A 16,416-nucleotide genomic window follows, 5' to 3' on the forward strand; every position below is an offset into this window, starting at 1 on the left:
GACCCCAACCCCTCTCTCTCTTTCCCACTACCCCATCCTCCTTTCTCACTTCCCCTCTACCGCATCCCCTTCTCTCTCCCCCTCTCTCCACCTCTCTCCTCCCCACTACCCTATCCCCCTCTCTCTCTTTCCCACTACCCCACCCCCTCTCTCTCTTTCCCACTACCACATCCTCCTTTCTCTCTTCCCCTCTACTGCATCCCCCTCTCTCTCCCCCTCTATCCACCTCTCTCTTCCCCACTAGCCCATCCTCCTCTCTCTCTTTCCCACAACCCCATCCTCCCTCTCTCTCTCTCTTCCCCACTATCCCATCCCCCCCCCCCTCTCTCTCTCTCTTCCCCACTATCCCATCCTCTCTCTCTTCCCCACTATCCCATCCCCCCTCTCTCTCTTCCCCACTACCCCACCCCCCTCTCTTTGTCTTCCCCACTACCCCATCCCCCCTCTCTCTTTTCCCCAATACCCCATCCCCCCTCTCTCTCTCTCTTCCCCACTACCCCATCCCCCCTCTCTCTCTCCCCCACTACCCCATCCCCCCTCTCTCCCTTCCCCACTATCCCATCCCCTCTCTCTCTCCCACACTACCCCACCCCCCTCTTTCTCTTTCCCACTACCCCATCCCCCTCTCTCTCTTTCCCACTTCCCCATCCCCCCTCTCTCTTCCCCACTACCCCATCCCCCTCTCTCTCTTTCCCACGACCCCAACCCCTCTCTCTCTTTCCCACTACCACATCCTCCTTTCTCTCTTCCCCTCTACTGCATCCCCCTCTCTCTCCCCCCCTCTCTCCACCTCTCTCCTCCCCACTACCCTATCCCCCTCTCTCTCTTTCCCACTACCCCACCCCTCTCTCTCTTTCCCACTACCACATCCTCCTTTCTCTCTTCCCCTCTACCGCATCCCCCTCTCTCTCCCCCTCTCGCCACCTCTCTCTTCCCCACTACCCCATCCCCCTCTCTCTCTTTCCCACGACCCCAACCCCTCTCTCTCTTTCCCACTACCACATCCTCCTTTCTCTCTTCCCCTCTACTGCATCCCCCTCTCTCTCCCCCTCTCTCCACCTCTCTCTTCCCCACTACCCTATCCCCATCTCTCTCTTTCCCACTACCCCACCCCCTCTCTCTCTTTCCCACTACCACATCCTCCTTTCTCTCTTCCCCTCTACTGCATCCCCCTCTTTCTCCCCCTCTCTCCACCTCTCTCTTCCCCACTACCCATCCCCCTCTCTCTCTTTCCCACGACCCCAACCCCTCTCTCTCTTTCCCACTACCCCATCCTCCTTTCTCACTTCCCCTCTACCGCATCCCCCTCTCTCTCCCCCTCTCTCCACCTCTCTCCTCCCCACTACCCTATCCCCCTCTCTCTCTTTCCCACTACCCCCACCCCCTCTCTCTCTTTCCCACTACCACATCCTCCTTTCTCTCTTCCCCTCTACTGCATCCCCCTCTCTCTCCCCCTCTCTCCACCTCTCTCTTCCCCACTAGCCCATCCTCCTCTCTCTCTTTCCCACAACCCCAGCCTCCCTCTCGCTCTCTCTTCCCCACTATCCCATCCCCCCTCTCTCTCTCTCTTCCCCACTATCCCATCCCCCCTCTCTCTCTCTCTTCCCCACTATCCCATCCTCTCTCTCGCTTCCCCACTATCCCATCCCCCCTCTCTCTCTTCCCCACTACCCCACCCCCCCTCTCTCTCTTTCCCACTACCCCATCCTCCTTTCTCACTTCCCCTCTACCGCATCCCCTCTCTCTCCCCCTCTCTCCACCTCTCTCCTCCCCACTACCCTATCCCCCTCTCTCTCTTTCCCACTACCCCACCCCCTCTCTCTCTTTCCACTACCCCACCCCTCTCTCTCTTTCCACTACCACATCCTCCTTTCTCTCTTCCCCTCTACTGCATCCCCCTCTTTCTCCCCCTCTCTCCACCTCTCTCTTCCCCACTACCCCATCCCCCTCTCTCTCTTTCCCACGACCCCAACCCCTCTCTCTCTTCCCACTACCCCATCCTCCTTTCTCACTTCCCCTCTACCGCATCCCCCTCTCTCTCCCCCTCTCTCCACCTCTCTCCTCCCCACTACCCCTATCCCCCTCTCTCGCTTTCCCACTACCCCACCCCCTCTCTCTCTTTCCCACTACCACATCCTCCTTTCTCTCTTCCCCTCTACTGCATCCCCCCTCTCCCTCCCCCTCTCTCCACCTCTCTCTTCCCCACTAGCCCATCCTCCTCTCTTTCTTTCCCACAACCCCATCCTCCCTCTCTCTCTCGCTTCCCCACTATCCCATCCCCCCTCTCTCTCTCTCTCTTCCCCACTATCCCATCCTCTCTCTCTCTTCCCCACTATCCCATCCCCCCTCTCTCTCTTCCCCACTACCCCACCCCCCCCCCTCTCTCTCTCTTCCCCACTACCCCATCCCCCCTCTCTCTCTTCCCCACTTACCCCCATCCCCCCTCTCTCTCCCCCACTTCCCCATCCCCTCTCTCTCTCTTTCCCACAACCCCATCCCCACCTCTCTCTCTTCCCCACTACCCCATCCCCCCTCTCTCCCTTCCCCACTATCCCATCCCCTCTCTCTCTCCCACACTACCCCACCCCCCTCTTTCTCTTCCCCACTACCCCATCCCCCCTCTCTCTCTTCCCCACTACCCCATCCCCCCTCTCTCTCTTCCCCACTACCCCCATCCCCCCTCTCTCTTTTCCCCACTACCCCATCCCCCCCTCTCTCTTTTCCCCACTACCCCTTTCCCCTCTTTCTCTCGTCCTCCCCTCTCACCAACGATGTAATTAGAACAAGATCTTTCTTGACAAATCCTGGTTCGTTCTGTAACATAATCCGGTATAAATTGCTCGTTCAATCACAGATAAAATTTACAATCCTGAAGGAATTTGTAAGATATTTCCCAATCTCTCACATAAACATCTTACATCAACAAACATTGTGATCATATATCTATAATAATAAAAAGGTGTGTGTGTGTGTGTGTGTGTGTGTGTGTGTGTGTGTGTGTGTGTGTGTGTGTGTGTGTGTGTGTGTGTGTGTGTGTGTGTGTGTGTGTGTGTGTGTGTGTGTGTGTGTGTGTGTGTGTGTGTGTGTGTGTGTGTGTGGCCGGCCGTCTCCTGCATAACTCCAAAACCATGAAACGTACCACCCCCAAACTTTGCATACATACTTCTCCACCTCCTCTGGATTACATGAATGAAAACTGCGTGTTTGTGTGTTTAAGATAATTTACACTAACAGGCTTATCTTTGGTCAGCCTGCGTTCAGAACACTTAGCTTGGGGTCTTAATTCCCCCCATTTTGTCCACTCAACTCAAGTATTCCCTGCGTCAGAACAGGTCGGTTTGTGTACAATAAAGCTTGCTTGAGTGCTTGAGCTGCTTGGCGAGCGCTCTCCAAGCAGCTTGGTAATGGATGGAACACCCCTGCTTCCTCCTCAGATTGAGTCTATTTCATTTAGATCCTTCAGTTAAAGAGTAAAAATATGGGCAACACACCTGGCGCTCACCTGGTAGAATAACCAGTATACTGCACTGACTAAAGGTATTTTAAACCAATTACAATGGTTGCCAGAAGACAGGGCAGCAGGTAGAATCATACTGACATAATCAATAGACTTCAAACAAACAAAAACATACCTATTTTGGGGTCCACTCACACATACCTCTTTTTGTAATGCCTTGAACAAACATTTGTACATCACGTGTGGTGAAGGTTGTGGGGAAGTTTCATCGAAATAGTGTTTGTATTTTCAGAGGGGAAAAGCAAATTGCTATTTTGGGGTCAAACGTGGCTCCACTTTGACCCCCTGAGGCCCCGACTTTTTTTATTGCCCTGAACAAACTTCAGACAGAAACACAACGAATACAATTTGTGCCAAATTTGGTCAAAATCTCATCAGCGGTTTCACAGAATAAGTTGCAAGTGTTTCCGGGCGGACGACGCGCCATCGCAAAAGCTCACCTGAACTTTGTTCCAGGTGAGATAAAAAGTACGTATATCAACGAACGAAGCAGCCCCTCTCCCTCCCCCCCGCACCCCTCACCCCCCCCTGCTCCTCGCCTTTGTTGTGCTATTTTATTTTCCCCCTTTTTGTCCGATCTGCTTTCATTATACGACGCGTCACTTCCACATAAACAGATACATCGATACATATAAACACCGTTGTCTGTCCGCCATTGTTCCTTATCCACGGCGACATCTTATAAGTTACAAACTCCAGACTCAGGGTGCAAACACACCTTCATGAAGGGGAGAGGGTAACATCGGCAATGTGTCCACAGCATCACGTGGGGGCATGGGGAAGGGGGGGGGGGGGAGAGGGTAACATCGTTAATGTGTCCACAGCATCACGTGGGGGCATGGGGGAGGGGGGGGGGAGAGGGTAACATCGTTAATGTGTCCACAGCATCACGTGGGGGCATGGGGGAGGGGGGGAGAGGGTAACATCGTTAATGTGCCCACAGCATCACATGGGGGAGGGGGCGGGAGAGGGTAACATCGTTAATGTGTCCACAGCATCACGTGGGGGCATGGGGGAGGGGGAAGGAGAGGGTAACATCGTTAATGTGTCCACAGCATTACGTGGGGGCATGGGGGAGGGGGGAGGAGAGGGTAACATCGTTAATGTGCCCACAGCATCACGTGGGGGCATGGGGGAGGGGGGGGGGGGGGAGAGGGTAACATCGTTAATGTGTCCACAGCATCACGTGGGGCATGGGGGAGGGGGGGAGAGGGTAACATCGTTAATATGTCCACAGCATCACGTGGGGGCAATGGGGGAGGGGGGGAGAGGGTAACATCGGCAATGTGCATAAATAAATAAAAACAATTGTTGTAATAAAAGTTTTTTTGTGAAAAAGAGATTAATGTGTTTGTATTTGTCCGTTTGTCTAACAATGTCCGCGACCCCGTGTGGTGTCCGCAGATGGACGGAGCCCGAGTCTGGACCCAAACTCTGCACATCGACGGATCAAGATCTCCGGAGATCTCAGGACGGCGACTCGAACCGGGACCGAGAATCAGCACCTGGAACATCCTGATCGGTTTGATGTTCATCCACAAGTTGTTTCCCGTGATTGTTTCTCCTCAGGTCGTCATTACTGGGAGGTCGATGTGAGGTCGAGTAGTTCGTGGGGAATCGGGATCTGTTTAAACTCCATGGGGAGAACAGGGGGAAAGAGCTTTTTGGGAGGGAATCCCGAGTCTTGGTGTTTATTTAAATGTAATAACGATTTCTCCGCACATCACAACGAAATGTACCTCCCTGTCCATCCCGGGGGATCATGAACGGTTTGGGTTCTTCTTGGATTGCGAGGCGGGAGAGTTGACGTGTTTCGTGGACTCGCGGGTCCTGCACGTGTTCAGGGAGAACTTCATGGACCCCGTTAAACCCGCCATTGGGGTTTGGGATGATTCCGTTCATTTTGTACATTTAGGGAAATAAACTTTCATCACAAACTGATCCGGTTATTTTGGGTCAAATCAATCAAATCATTTACCTGTTCATGACGATGTGATTACTGATTAATGTTTATATTATAATAAAGTTTATATAATTTATTAAGTTCATTGTTTATCTTATTTAATGTGAAATGAACTTTAACCCGAACTCTTCATTCTCCTCACGATACATTTCAGATTCTTCTTCTTCAAATGTGTGTTTGAATGGGATGTTTGAGTGAAGAAAGTCCGTCCAGGCAGATGAAACCCTTTGTGTTTACCTGGAATGGACCACCGCCGTTAATAGTGAAGGTGAGAGTGGGTTTGGATCAGATCACAGGTAGAATGTGGAACCCTGGATGGAATTAACAGAACGTTCAGCAGGTATACTTTAATCACACCGTGGAAACATGACCAGGTGACCTTTTGGGTGTTACTATATCTTTTGGTCCGATGAAGGGTTCACACCTGAAACGTCAGGTTCTCATTGTTTCCCACGGAGGTTTTAATCTTAATCTTCATGGAAATCTCTTCCATCCAATCAAAACACAGAGATAAAATCATTTAATAACCGGTATAGTGACGTCACCAAGTTAATTTAGCATCATCAGGTGAATGCAAATTCCAGAGAAGGCGTCACATCATGTACTATGATTAACAATTAATATTCACCTCGCGGGAGGTAAATCGTGATCATACAGGTGCTGCCCTCAGGGCGACATTGCACTCCGGGTGAGGCAGGTTGGGGTTCACCCTCGAATTTCCCCAATTGGGGGAAACTCGACCCGACAACTCTTGGTCGTGGGGACTGAGATCTCGCTATACCTGGATATTGAAACAAAGAACAGGTAAACACCTTCATGTTACACATTCACTAATTCACTTCTCTTTTTTATTTTACACGTCGACGCCACTGAATGTTGATATTACAACCTGTATGACGAATCTTCCCAGGTATTACGTTTGAATCGTGAGTGAAAAACCTGCGATAAAACATGTACGAAACGTGCTTTGTGACGTCACAATATCAAAACAATGTGCAGTGGAATTCAAAACAAGGGTGTTTCACACGTAGGATTATCCATCAATCCACGTTAGGGGCTCATGGTGTTTCACAGGTAGAATGATCCATCAATGCGCGGTATGGGGCTCATCATGGTGTTTCACAGGTAGAATGATCCATCAATGCGTGGTAGGGGCTCATCATGGTGTTTCACAGGTACGATGATCAATCAATGCACGGTAGGGGCTCATCCTGGTGTTTCACAGGTGGGATGATACATCAATGTGCGGTATGGGGCTCATCATGGTGTTTCACAGGTAGAATGATCCATCAATGCATGGTATGGGGCTCATCATGGCGTTTCATAGGTAGATTGATCCATCAATGTGCGGCATGGGGCTCATCATGGTGTTTCACAGGTAGGATGATCCATCATTTTTTATTTTTTTTTATTTTTTATTTTTTTTTGTATACAAGATCGAGGCTCGTGAAAGAGCGAACATTAATCACACAGAAAGACAAACCGACACATAAAACATAACATAGGGAGCGGTAGACAAGATGGGGAGAGAGGGGGAAGGACACAAACACAACATTTGAGAGCAGGGACCGAGAGACATGGAGACATCGAGAGATCTGAGAGAGGGTGAGGGCTTTGGGGGGGGGGGCGTGGGAAGGGGGCAGTGGGAGAGGTATAAAACATATGGACACTGCCAGGACTTCCAGGAAAGAAGTTGGAATTTCAAACAAGGTGGATCTGGGGTGAATTAGCGGGGGTAGAAAAGATCTAGGTTTTGGATGGGGGAAGATAAGAGATGGTGGTGAACAGCTGTTTTAAAGACCTGAAGGGAGGAGTGGGATTGAAGGGAGTGAGGGAGTTTGTTCCAGAGGCGGGAGAAAAGAGGAATGAAAGAGTGAAGGTGAGCGGAGAGCCGAGATTTCGGTATGGGGCTCATCGGTATGGGGCGGTATGGGGCTCATCATGGTGTTTCACAGGTAAGATGATCCATCAATGTGCGCTATGGGGCTCATCCCGGTGTTTCACAGGTTGGATGATCCATCAATGCGTGGTAGGGGGCTCATCCCGGTGTGTCACAGGTAGGATGATCCATCAATGCATGGTAGGGGGCTCATCGCGGTGTGTCACAGGTAGGATGATCCATCAATGCACGGTAGGGGGCTCATCCCGGTGTTTCACAGGTAGGATGATCCATCAATGTGCGGTAGGGGCTCATCCCGGTGTTTCACAGGTAGGATGATCCATCAATGCGTGGTAGGGGGCTCATCCCGGTGTTTCACAGGTAGGATGATCCATCAATGCGTGGTAGGGGGCTAATCCCGGTGTTTCACAGGTAGGATGATCCATCAATGTGCGGTAGGGGCTCATCATGGTGTTTCACAGGTAGGATGATCCATCAATGTGCGGTAGGGGCTCATCCCGGTGTTTCACAGGTAGGATGATCCATCAATGCGTGGTAGGGGGCTCATCCCGGTGTTTCACAGGTAGGATGATCCATCAATGTGCGGTAGGGGCTCATCCCGGTGTTTCACAGGTAGGATGATCCATCAATGCGTGGTAGGGGGCTCATCCCGGTGTTTCACAGGTAGGATGATCCATCAATATGCGGTAGGGGCTCATCCCGGTGTTTCACAGGTGGGATAATCCATCAATGCGAGTACCGTCCCTCGGATGAACGTTAAACAGGAATCCCGTCTCCCGACATTAGTTGGTGAACGTTAAAGATCCCAAGGTATCCTTCCTGAAGAGCAGGTGAGCTATCGCCGGCATCCTGAACAAATTACAGAACAAATAAACCGTAACTGCAGAGGTCCATGCACTGTCAATGACGCGACCCCGACACCTTGTGCCGCATTCAAAAGAAGAAGAAGAATCCATGATGAAACACCATACGGGGTTCTGTTCTTAAGCCTCGTCGGTCGAAACACCATTGAACTTACCGCTGGTTTCACTCACAATGAAATGTACCTGTTGGAATTCTGCACCTGTATCTGGTGGTGGATGCTTCTTCATCACCATCAGGTATTGTGGGATACCTGCCACGTGTTTACTGTGTCCAGTAGATATCAGGTGTGGCAGCATGTTTATACCTCAATGTGCTGTTCCCACCTGCCAGCTCTTTCACCTTCCACACACCTTTTTAGAACGACGACCATTTTGATGGACACAAGACACCTTGGTATCTCTTGGTTCTTGTACAAGTTTCTGGCCGAACAAGGAACGACTTTGCTGTCGATCTCTCAAGGTTGGACCACTCACCTTAGTCTGGAAGTGCTGAATTCCTGCCCATGGAGCTCTTCCAGGTGTTTTGGTTCATGGTCCTGATGTAAAAGCTTTCAACACCTCATCATCGTTACCTGAATGTTGGTAGATATTGTGGGCGGTGCCACGCGTTGTTGTACCTTCCAGTGTGTGTTCATGGAAGTCCAGGTTATCAATGGCACTTTGAGTGAATTTTCCACCTTTAAGGTTTGTGGGAATCAAGAGCTCACCTTGTTCCTGGTCCTCCTCACTAGTCCGTGACATTGAAGCGATACATCTCTGGCTATTTGATACCTGATGATGTTGATAAAAGGTTTCAATATTTAAACTCCTTCTTTACTCCTGGTTTGTTTTAAGGTGTGAAATGCTCGTGGGGATACCTGCTACAGGTGCACAAAAACCTTGATCCATATTGAGCACATTTTCCCGATTTCCCTCATTCGGTTCCAATTTTAAGTCTGACTCATTCATCTCTGGAGTTGCATCATTCACCATCCAGGTCACGTGATTGTGGAGTGACACAGGTACACATTCAGGTGCAGAATCACAGCGATGAATAAACAGCGATGGATCACCTTCTGGATTCTTCTTCTCAGTTTCTCAGAGGTGTCCTTCACATCATTCCGGAATGATTTAGCAGAATGGTGGAAGATAACGTTCTTTTCAGGATGAGCACCTGTGGTTGTGGATCCGTCACCACTTTCCTCTGCACGTTTCTTCAGGCAGGTTACCTTTGATAGAAGATAACCTGTTGACATATCTGATGAACAAATGACAGAAGATTTACCTTTTTGTGGTACTATCATGACCTTTGATCCACGGTGTGCGTAGTATTCTTCATTCCTTTTTTGAGAATGGAGCACCTGTATAGAGTGGTATTCATTATACAAGGTACGGACAACCAGGTCCTGTATTTGTGGTGAAGTGTACTCAGAAAGATGATTGTGTTCGGATCTTCAGATAAGTTACCATCTTTTTAAGAGGTGAACCACTGCAGAGTATCATCATGTACTGGATCACAGGTGTGTTTCATCTGCAGGTGAGACTGTCATATTTGTACACACACAGGACTTGTGGTACCTGAACTCATTATCAACCATGTCACCACAATTGTTACCATATACCTGGATACGGTGTAACATATCATCATCACCGAGTACCTTTTCTTGCTCCCATTTCACATTTTGTCGATTATCCTTCGTACTCACAGGTAGTCGTTGATGTTCACCTGTGTGATCTCGCTCCTTCACACAAACGAAGCACTGATTTCTATGGGCTATGGATTTAGTACCAGATGACCCAAGGTGGATCTACACCTGATGATCCCAGAGTTCGTTGCTGCATTTTTGTCACATGTGTTGGACACGTGATGATTTTACTCTTTCACAATTTCCACATGTGACATGACATACAGGTAGCTTCTCAACAAATTGTTCTTCTTCTTCATTCAATTCTTCTCACACAAAATGCTACATCATCAGTTCTGTTCTCCACTGCACAGGAGAGTGCTGGGATCCCTTTAAGGGTAACTTTTTGTAACGTCTCAGGGGTAATTTCTAACATGTGATGTGACGTTTCCTCGTTCGTACATCATCCAACAAGTCACCTCCTCAATAGGTTACCTGAAAATATATTAAATGGACAAACATTAGACATTCACACCAGTGTTTCATTAAACTTGTATTAGAATGATACGTTACTGTTCGACAAGATAACAAACTGTTCGACAAGATAACAAACTGTTCGACAAGATAACAAACTTGGACAAGATAACAAACTTGGACAAGATAACAAACTTGGACAAGATAACAAACTTCGATAAGATAACAAGCTGTTCGACAAGATAACAAACTGTTCGTCAAGATAACAAACTGTTCGACAAGATAACAAACTGTTCGACAAGATAACAAACTGTTCGACAAGATAAAGAACTGTTCGACAAGATAACGAGCTGTTCGACAAGATAACAAACTGTTCGACAAGATAACAAACTGTTCGACAAGATAACAAACTGTTCGACAAGATAACAAACTGTTCGCTTAAATAAATTAAAATAGTGTAGCGGCTACCGCTGGGTATACACAATCGCCTTGCACCTACCGAGGACGCGGCGCGATCACCATGCCGGGCTCGCCCAGGATGCCCGGGCATGCCTGCTCTCGACTTGCCAGTCCTCGTCCAGGACACCCGGGCACGCCCCCTCTCGCCTTTCCCGGGCAAACGCTCCGGGATAATGTGTATATATATTGCTGCCTGATAAACGGACTTTTCAGAGTACCCGAGTTGATTTGACACAATAAAGAAACTCGGACGAATTCCAGATTTTTGTCGCGTCCATTCTTTCGATTTACGTTGGAGCATAGCTCCTACATTGGTGACCCAACATGGACACGGCAGTTGCCCTCAAACTGCCTACCTTCTGGGAGGCTCACGCGGCAGTTTGGTTCGCCCAGGCGGACTCCCTGTTCGCCCTGCGAGGCATCACGGCCGACGACACCCGCGTCCACCATGTGGTAGCAGCACTCGGCTCAGCCACCGCGGCCCACGCCCTGAGCCTCCTCGAGCGCCCGCCAGCCGCTGACAAATATGACGTGATTAAAAAGCTCCTCCTCGACGCTTTCGCCCTCTCATCAGCGGAACGCGCACGGCGCCTGCTCGACCTGCCCGAGCTCGGCGACACGCGCCCGTCCGAGCGAATGGACATGCTTTCGCTGCTCGGCGAGCACTCTCCGGCATTCCTGTTCCGGGAGCTGTTCCTCCGTCAGCTGCCTAGCCCGGTACGTCTCGCCCTGGCAAGCACGACGATCACGGATCCCCGCGCCCTCGCCAGGGAAGCCGACAAGATCTCCGCGGCAGGCCAACGCATTGGAGCAGCGACCTGGAGCCCACCGCCGTCCGAAGCAATGCCCATGGCGCCCGAACACCCGGCACGGTCGACGACCGTACCGCCGACGCAATTGGCGGCTGCTACGCCACGCCGACCACCTCCAGCACGACGACCGGAGCCTCCACCTGACCAGGCGTGGTGTTATTATCATGCCAGGTTTGGACAGAAGGCCCGGACATGCCGACCCCCGTGCACCTTCGGCAAGCCGGGAAACGGCCGGGCTGGCGTTCATTACCAGCCATGAGCGCCGGACACACTGGCAACTCCTTTCTCACTTCCCCTCTACCGCATCCCCCTCTCTCTCCCCCTCTCTCCACCTCTCTCCTCCCCACTACCCTATCCCCCTCTCTCTCTTTCCCACTACCCCACCCCCTCTCTCTCTTTCCCACTACCACATCCTCCTTTCTCTCTTCCCCTCTACTGCATCCCCCTCTCTCTCCCCCTCTCTCCACCTCTCTCTTCCCCACTAGCCCATCCTCCTCTCTCTCTTTCCCACAACCCCAGCCTCCCTCTCGCTCTCTCTTCCCCACTATCCCATCCCCCCTCTCTCTCTCTCTTCCCCACTATCCCATCCCCCCTCTCTCTCTCTCTTCCCCACTATCCCATCCTCTCTCTCGCTTCCCCACTATCCCATCCCCCCTCTCTCTCTTCCCCACTACCCCACCCCCCCTCTCTCTCTTTCCCACTACCCCATCCTCCTTTCTCACTTCCCCTCTACCGCATCCCCCTCTCTCTCCCCCTCTCTCCACCTCTCTCCTCCCCACTACCCTATCCCCCTCTCTCTCTTTCCCACTACCCCACCCCCTCTCTCTCTTTCCCACTACCCCACCCCTCTCTCTCTTTCCCACTACCACATCCTCCTTTCTCTCTTCCCCTCTACTGCATCCCCCTCTTTCTCCCCCTCTCTCCACCTCTCTCTTCCCCACTACCCCATCCCCCTCTCTCTCTTTCCCACGACCCCAACCCCTCTCTCTCTTTCCCACTACCCCATCCTCCTTTCTCACTTCCCCTCTACCGCATCCCCCTCTCTCTCCCCCTCTCTCCACCTCTCTCCTCCCCACTACCCTATCCCCCTCTCTCGCTTTCCCACTACCCCACCCCCTCTCTCTCTTTCCCACTACCACATCCTCCTTTCTCTCTTCCCCTCTACTGCATCCCCCTCTCCCTCCCCCTCTCTCCACCTCTCTCTTCCCCACTAGCCCATCCTCCTCTCTTTCTTTCCCACAACCCCATCCTCCCTCTCTCTCTCGCTTCCCCACTATCCCATCCCCCCTCTCTCTCTCTCTCTTCCCCACTATCCCATCCTCTCTCTCTCTTCCCCACTATCCCATCCCCCCTCTCTCTCTTCCCCACTACCCCACCCCCCCTCTCTCTCTCTTCCCCACTACCCCATCCCCCCTCTCTCTCTTCCCCACTACCCCCATCCCCCCTCTCTCTCCCCCACTTCCCCATCCCCTCTCTCTCTCTTTCCCACAACCCCATCCCCACCTCTCTCTCTTCCCCACTACCCCATCCCCCCTCTCTCCCTTCCCCACTATCCCATCCCCTCTCTCTCTCCCACACTACCCCACCCCCCTCTTTCTCTTCCCCACTACCCCATCCCCCCTCTCTCTCTTCCCCACTACCCCATCCCCCCTCTCTCTCTTCCCCACTACCCCCATCCCCCCTCTCTCTTTTCCCCACTACCCCATCCCCCCTCTCTCTTTTCCCCACTACCCCTTTCCCCTCTTTCTCTCGTCCTCCCCTCTCACCAACGATGTAATTAGAACAAGATCTTTCTTGACAAATCCTGGTTCGTTCTGTAACATAATCCGGTATAAATTGCTCGTTCATCACAGATAAAATTTACAATCCTGAAGGAATTTGTAAGATATTTCCCAATCTCTCACATAAACATCTTACATCAACAAACATTGTGGATCATATATCTATAATAATAAAAAGGTGTGTGTGTGTGTGTGTGTGTGTGTGTGTGTGTGTGTGTGTGTGTGTGTGTGTGTGTGTGTGTGTGTGTGTGTGTGTGTGTGTGTGTGTGTGTGTGTGTGTGTGTGTGTGTGTGTGTGTGTGTGTGTGTGTGGCCGGCCGTCTCCTGCATAACTCCAAAACCATGAAACGTACCACCCCCAAACTTTGCATACATACTTCTCCACCTCCTCTGGATTACATGAATGAAAACTGCGTGTTTGTGTGTTTAAGATAATTTACACTAACAGGCTTATCTTTGGTCAGCCTGCGTTCAGAACACTTAGCTTGGGGTCTTAATTCCCCCCATTTTGTCCACTCAACTCAAGTATTCCCTGCGTCAGAACAGGTCGGTTTGTGTACAATAAAGCTTGCTTGAGTGCTTGAGCTGCTTGGCGAGCGCTCTCCAAGCAGCTTGGTAATGGATGGAACACCCCTGCTTCCTCCTCAGATTGAGTCTATTTCATTTAGATCCTTCAGTTAAAGAGTAAAAATATGGGCAACACACCTGGCGCTCACCTGGTAGAATAACCAGTATACTGCACTGACTAAAGGTATTTTAAACCAATTACAATGGTTGCCAGAAGACAGGGCAGCAGGTAGAATCATACTGACATAATCAATAGACTTCAAACAAACAAAAACATACCTATTTTGGGGTCCACTCACACATACCTCTTTTTGTAATGCCTTGAACAAACATTTGTACATCACGTGTGGTGAAGGTTGTGGGGAAGTTTCATCGAAATAGTGTTTGTATTTTCAGAGGGGAAAAGCAAATTGCTATTTTGGGGTCAAACGTGGCTCCACTTTGACCCCCTGAGGCCCCGACTTTTTTTATTGCCCTGAACAAACTTCAGACAGAACACAACGAATACAATTTGTGCCAAATTTGGTCAAAATCTCATCAGCGGTTTCACAGAATAAGTTGCAAGTGTTTCCGGGCGGACGACGCGCCATCGCAAAAGCTCACCTGAACTTTGTTCCAGGTGAGATAAAAAGTACGTATATCAACGAACGAAGCAGCCCCTCTCCCTCCCCCCCCGCACCCCTCACCCCCCCCTGCTCCTCGCCTTTGTTGTGCTATTTTATTTTCCCCCTTTTTGTCCGATCTGCTTTCATTATACGACGCGTCACTTCCACATAAACAGATACATCGATACATATAAACACCGTTGTCTGTCCGCCATTGTTCCTTATCCACGGCGACATCTTATAAGTTACAAACTCCAGACTCAGGGTGCAAACACACCTTCATGAAGGGGAGAGGGTAACATCGGCAATGTGTCCACAGCATCACGTGGGGGCATGGGGAAGGGGGGGGGGGGGGGGGAGAGGGTAACATCGTTAATGTGTCCACAGCATCACGTGGGGGCATGGGGGAGGGGGGGGGGAGAGGGTAACATCGTTAATGTGTCCACAGCATCACGTGGGGGCATGGGGGAGGGGGGGAGAGGGTAACATCGTTAATGTGCCCACAGCATCACATGGGGGAGGGGGCGGGAGAGGGTAACATCGTTAATGTGTCCACAGCATCACGTGGGGGCATGGGGGAGGGGGAAGGAGAGGGTAACATCGTTAATGTGTCCACAGCATTACGTGGGGGCATGGGGGAGGGGGGAGGAGAGGGTAACATCGTTAATGTGCCCACAGCATCACGTGGGGGCATGGGGGAGGGGGGGGGGGGAGAGGGTAACATCGTTAATGTGTCCACAGCATCACGTGGGGCATGGGGGAGGGGGGGAGAGGGTAACATCGTTAATATGTCCACAGCATCACGTGGGGGCATGGGGGAGGGGGGGAGAGGGTAACATCGGCAATGTGCATAAATAAATAAAAACAATTGTTGTAATAAAAGTTTTTTTGTGAAAAAGAGATTAATGTGTTTGTATTTGTCCGTTTGTCTAACAATGTCCGCGACCCCGTGTGGTGTCCGCAGATGGACGGAGCCCGAGTCTGGACCCAAACTCTGCACATCGACGGATCAAGATCTCCGGAGATCTCAGGACGGCGACTCGAACCGGGACCGAGAATCAGTACCCGGAACATCCTGATCGGTTTGATGTTCATCCACAAGTTGTTTCCCGTGATTGTTTCTCCTCAGGTCGTCATTACTGGGAGGTCGATGTGAGGTCGAGTAGTTCGTGGGGAATCGGGATCTGTTTAAACTCCATGGGGAGAACAGGGGGAAAGAGCTTTTTGGGAGGGAATCCCGAGTCTTGGTGTTTATTTAAATGTAATAACGATTTCTCCGCACATCACAACGAACAATGTACCTCCCTGTCCATCCCGGGGGATCATGAACGGTTTGGGTTCTTCTTGGATTGCGAGGCGGGAGAGTTGACGTGTTTCGTGGACTCGCGGGTCCTGCACGTGTTCAGGGAGAACTTCATGGACCCCGTTAAACCCGCCATTGGGGTTTGGGATGATTCCGTTCATTTTGTACATTTAGGGAAATAAACTTTCATCACAAACTGATCCGGTTATTTTGGGTCAAATCAATCAAATCATTTACCTGTTCATGACGATGTGATTACTGATTAATGTTTATATTATAATAAAGTTTATATAATTTATTAAGTTCATTGTTTATCTTATTTAATGTGAAATGAACTTTAACCCGAACTCTTCATTCTCCTCACGATACATTTCAGATTCTTCTTCTTCAAATGTGTGTTTGAATGGGATGTTTGAGTGAAGAAAGTCCGTCCAGGCAGATGAAACCCTTTGTGTTTACCTGGAATGGACCACCGCCGTTAATAGTGAAGGTGAGAGTGGGTTTGGATCAGATCACAGGTAGAATGTGGAACCCTGGATGGAATTAACAGAACGTTCAGCAGGTATACT

General features: G+C 50.5%; 2 protein-coding genes across 6 annotated transcripts in view; both read left to right on the top strand.

The window, feature by feature from the left end:
* LOC144889649 (tripartite motif-containing protein 14-like) overlaps positions 1–16,149 on the top strand; it is a 34,510-nt gene extending 18,361 nt beyond the window's left edge. The window contains exon 4 of the mRNA XM_078770679.1: positions 15,509–16,149. Coding sequence (XP_078626805.1) covers positions 15,509–16,029 — 521 coding nt within the window. The 3' untranslated portion in view covers positions 16,030–16,149. The remainder of the gene's footprint in view (positions 1–15,508) is intronic.
* LOC137416485 (uncharacterized) overlaps positions 1–16,416 on the top strand; it is a 330,130-nt gene that overhangs the window by 68,364 nt on the left and 245,350 nt on the right. The window lies entirely within an intron of this gene.

Source organism: Myxine glutinosa, chromosome 1 (assembly GCF_964187855.1).
Source record: "Myxine glutinosa chromosome 1, kmMyxGlut1.1, whole genome shotgun sequence".
NCBI lineage: Eukaryota > Metazoa > Chordata > Myxini > Myxiniformes > Myxinidae > Myxine > Myxine glutinosa.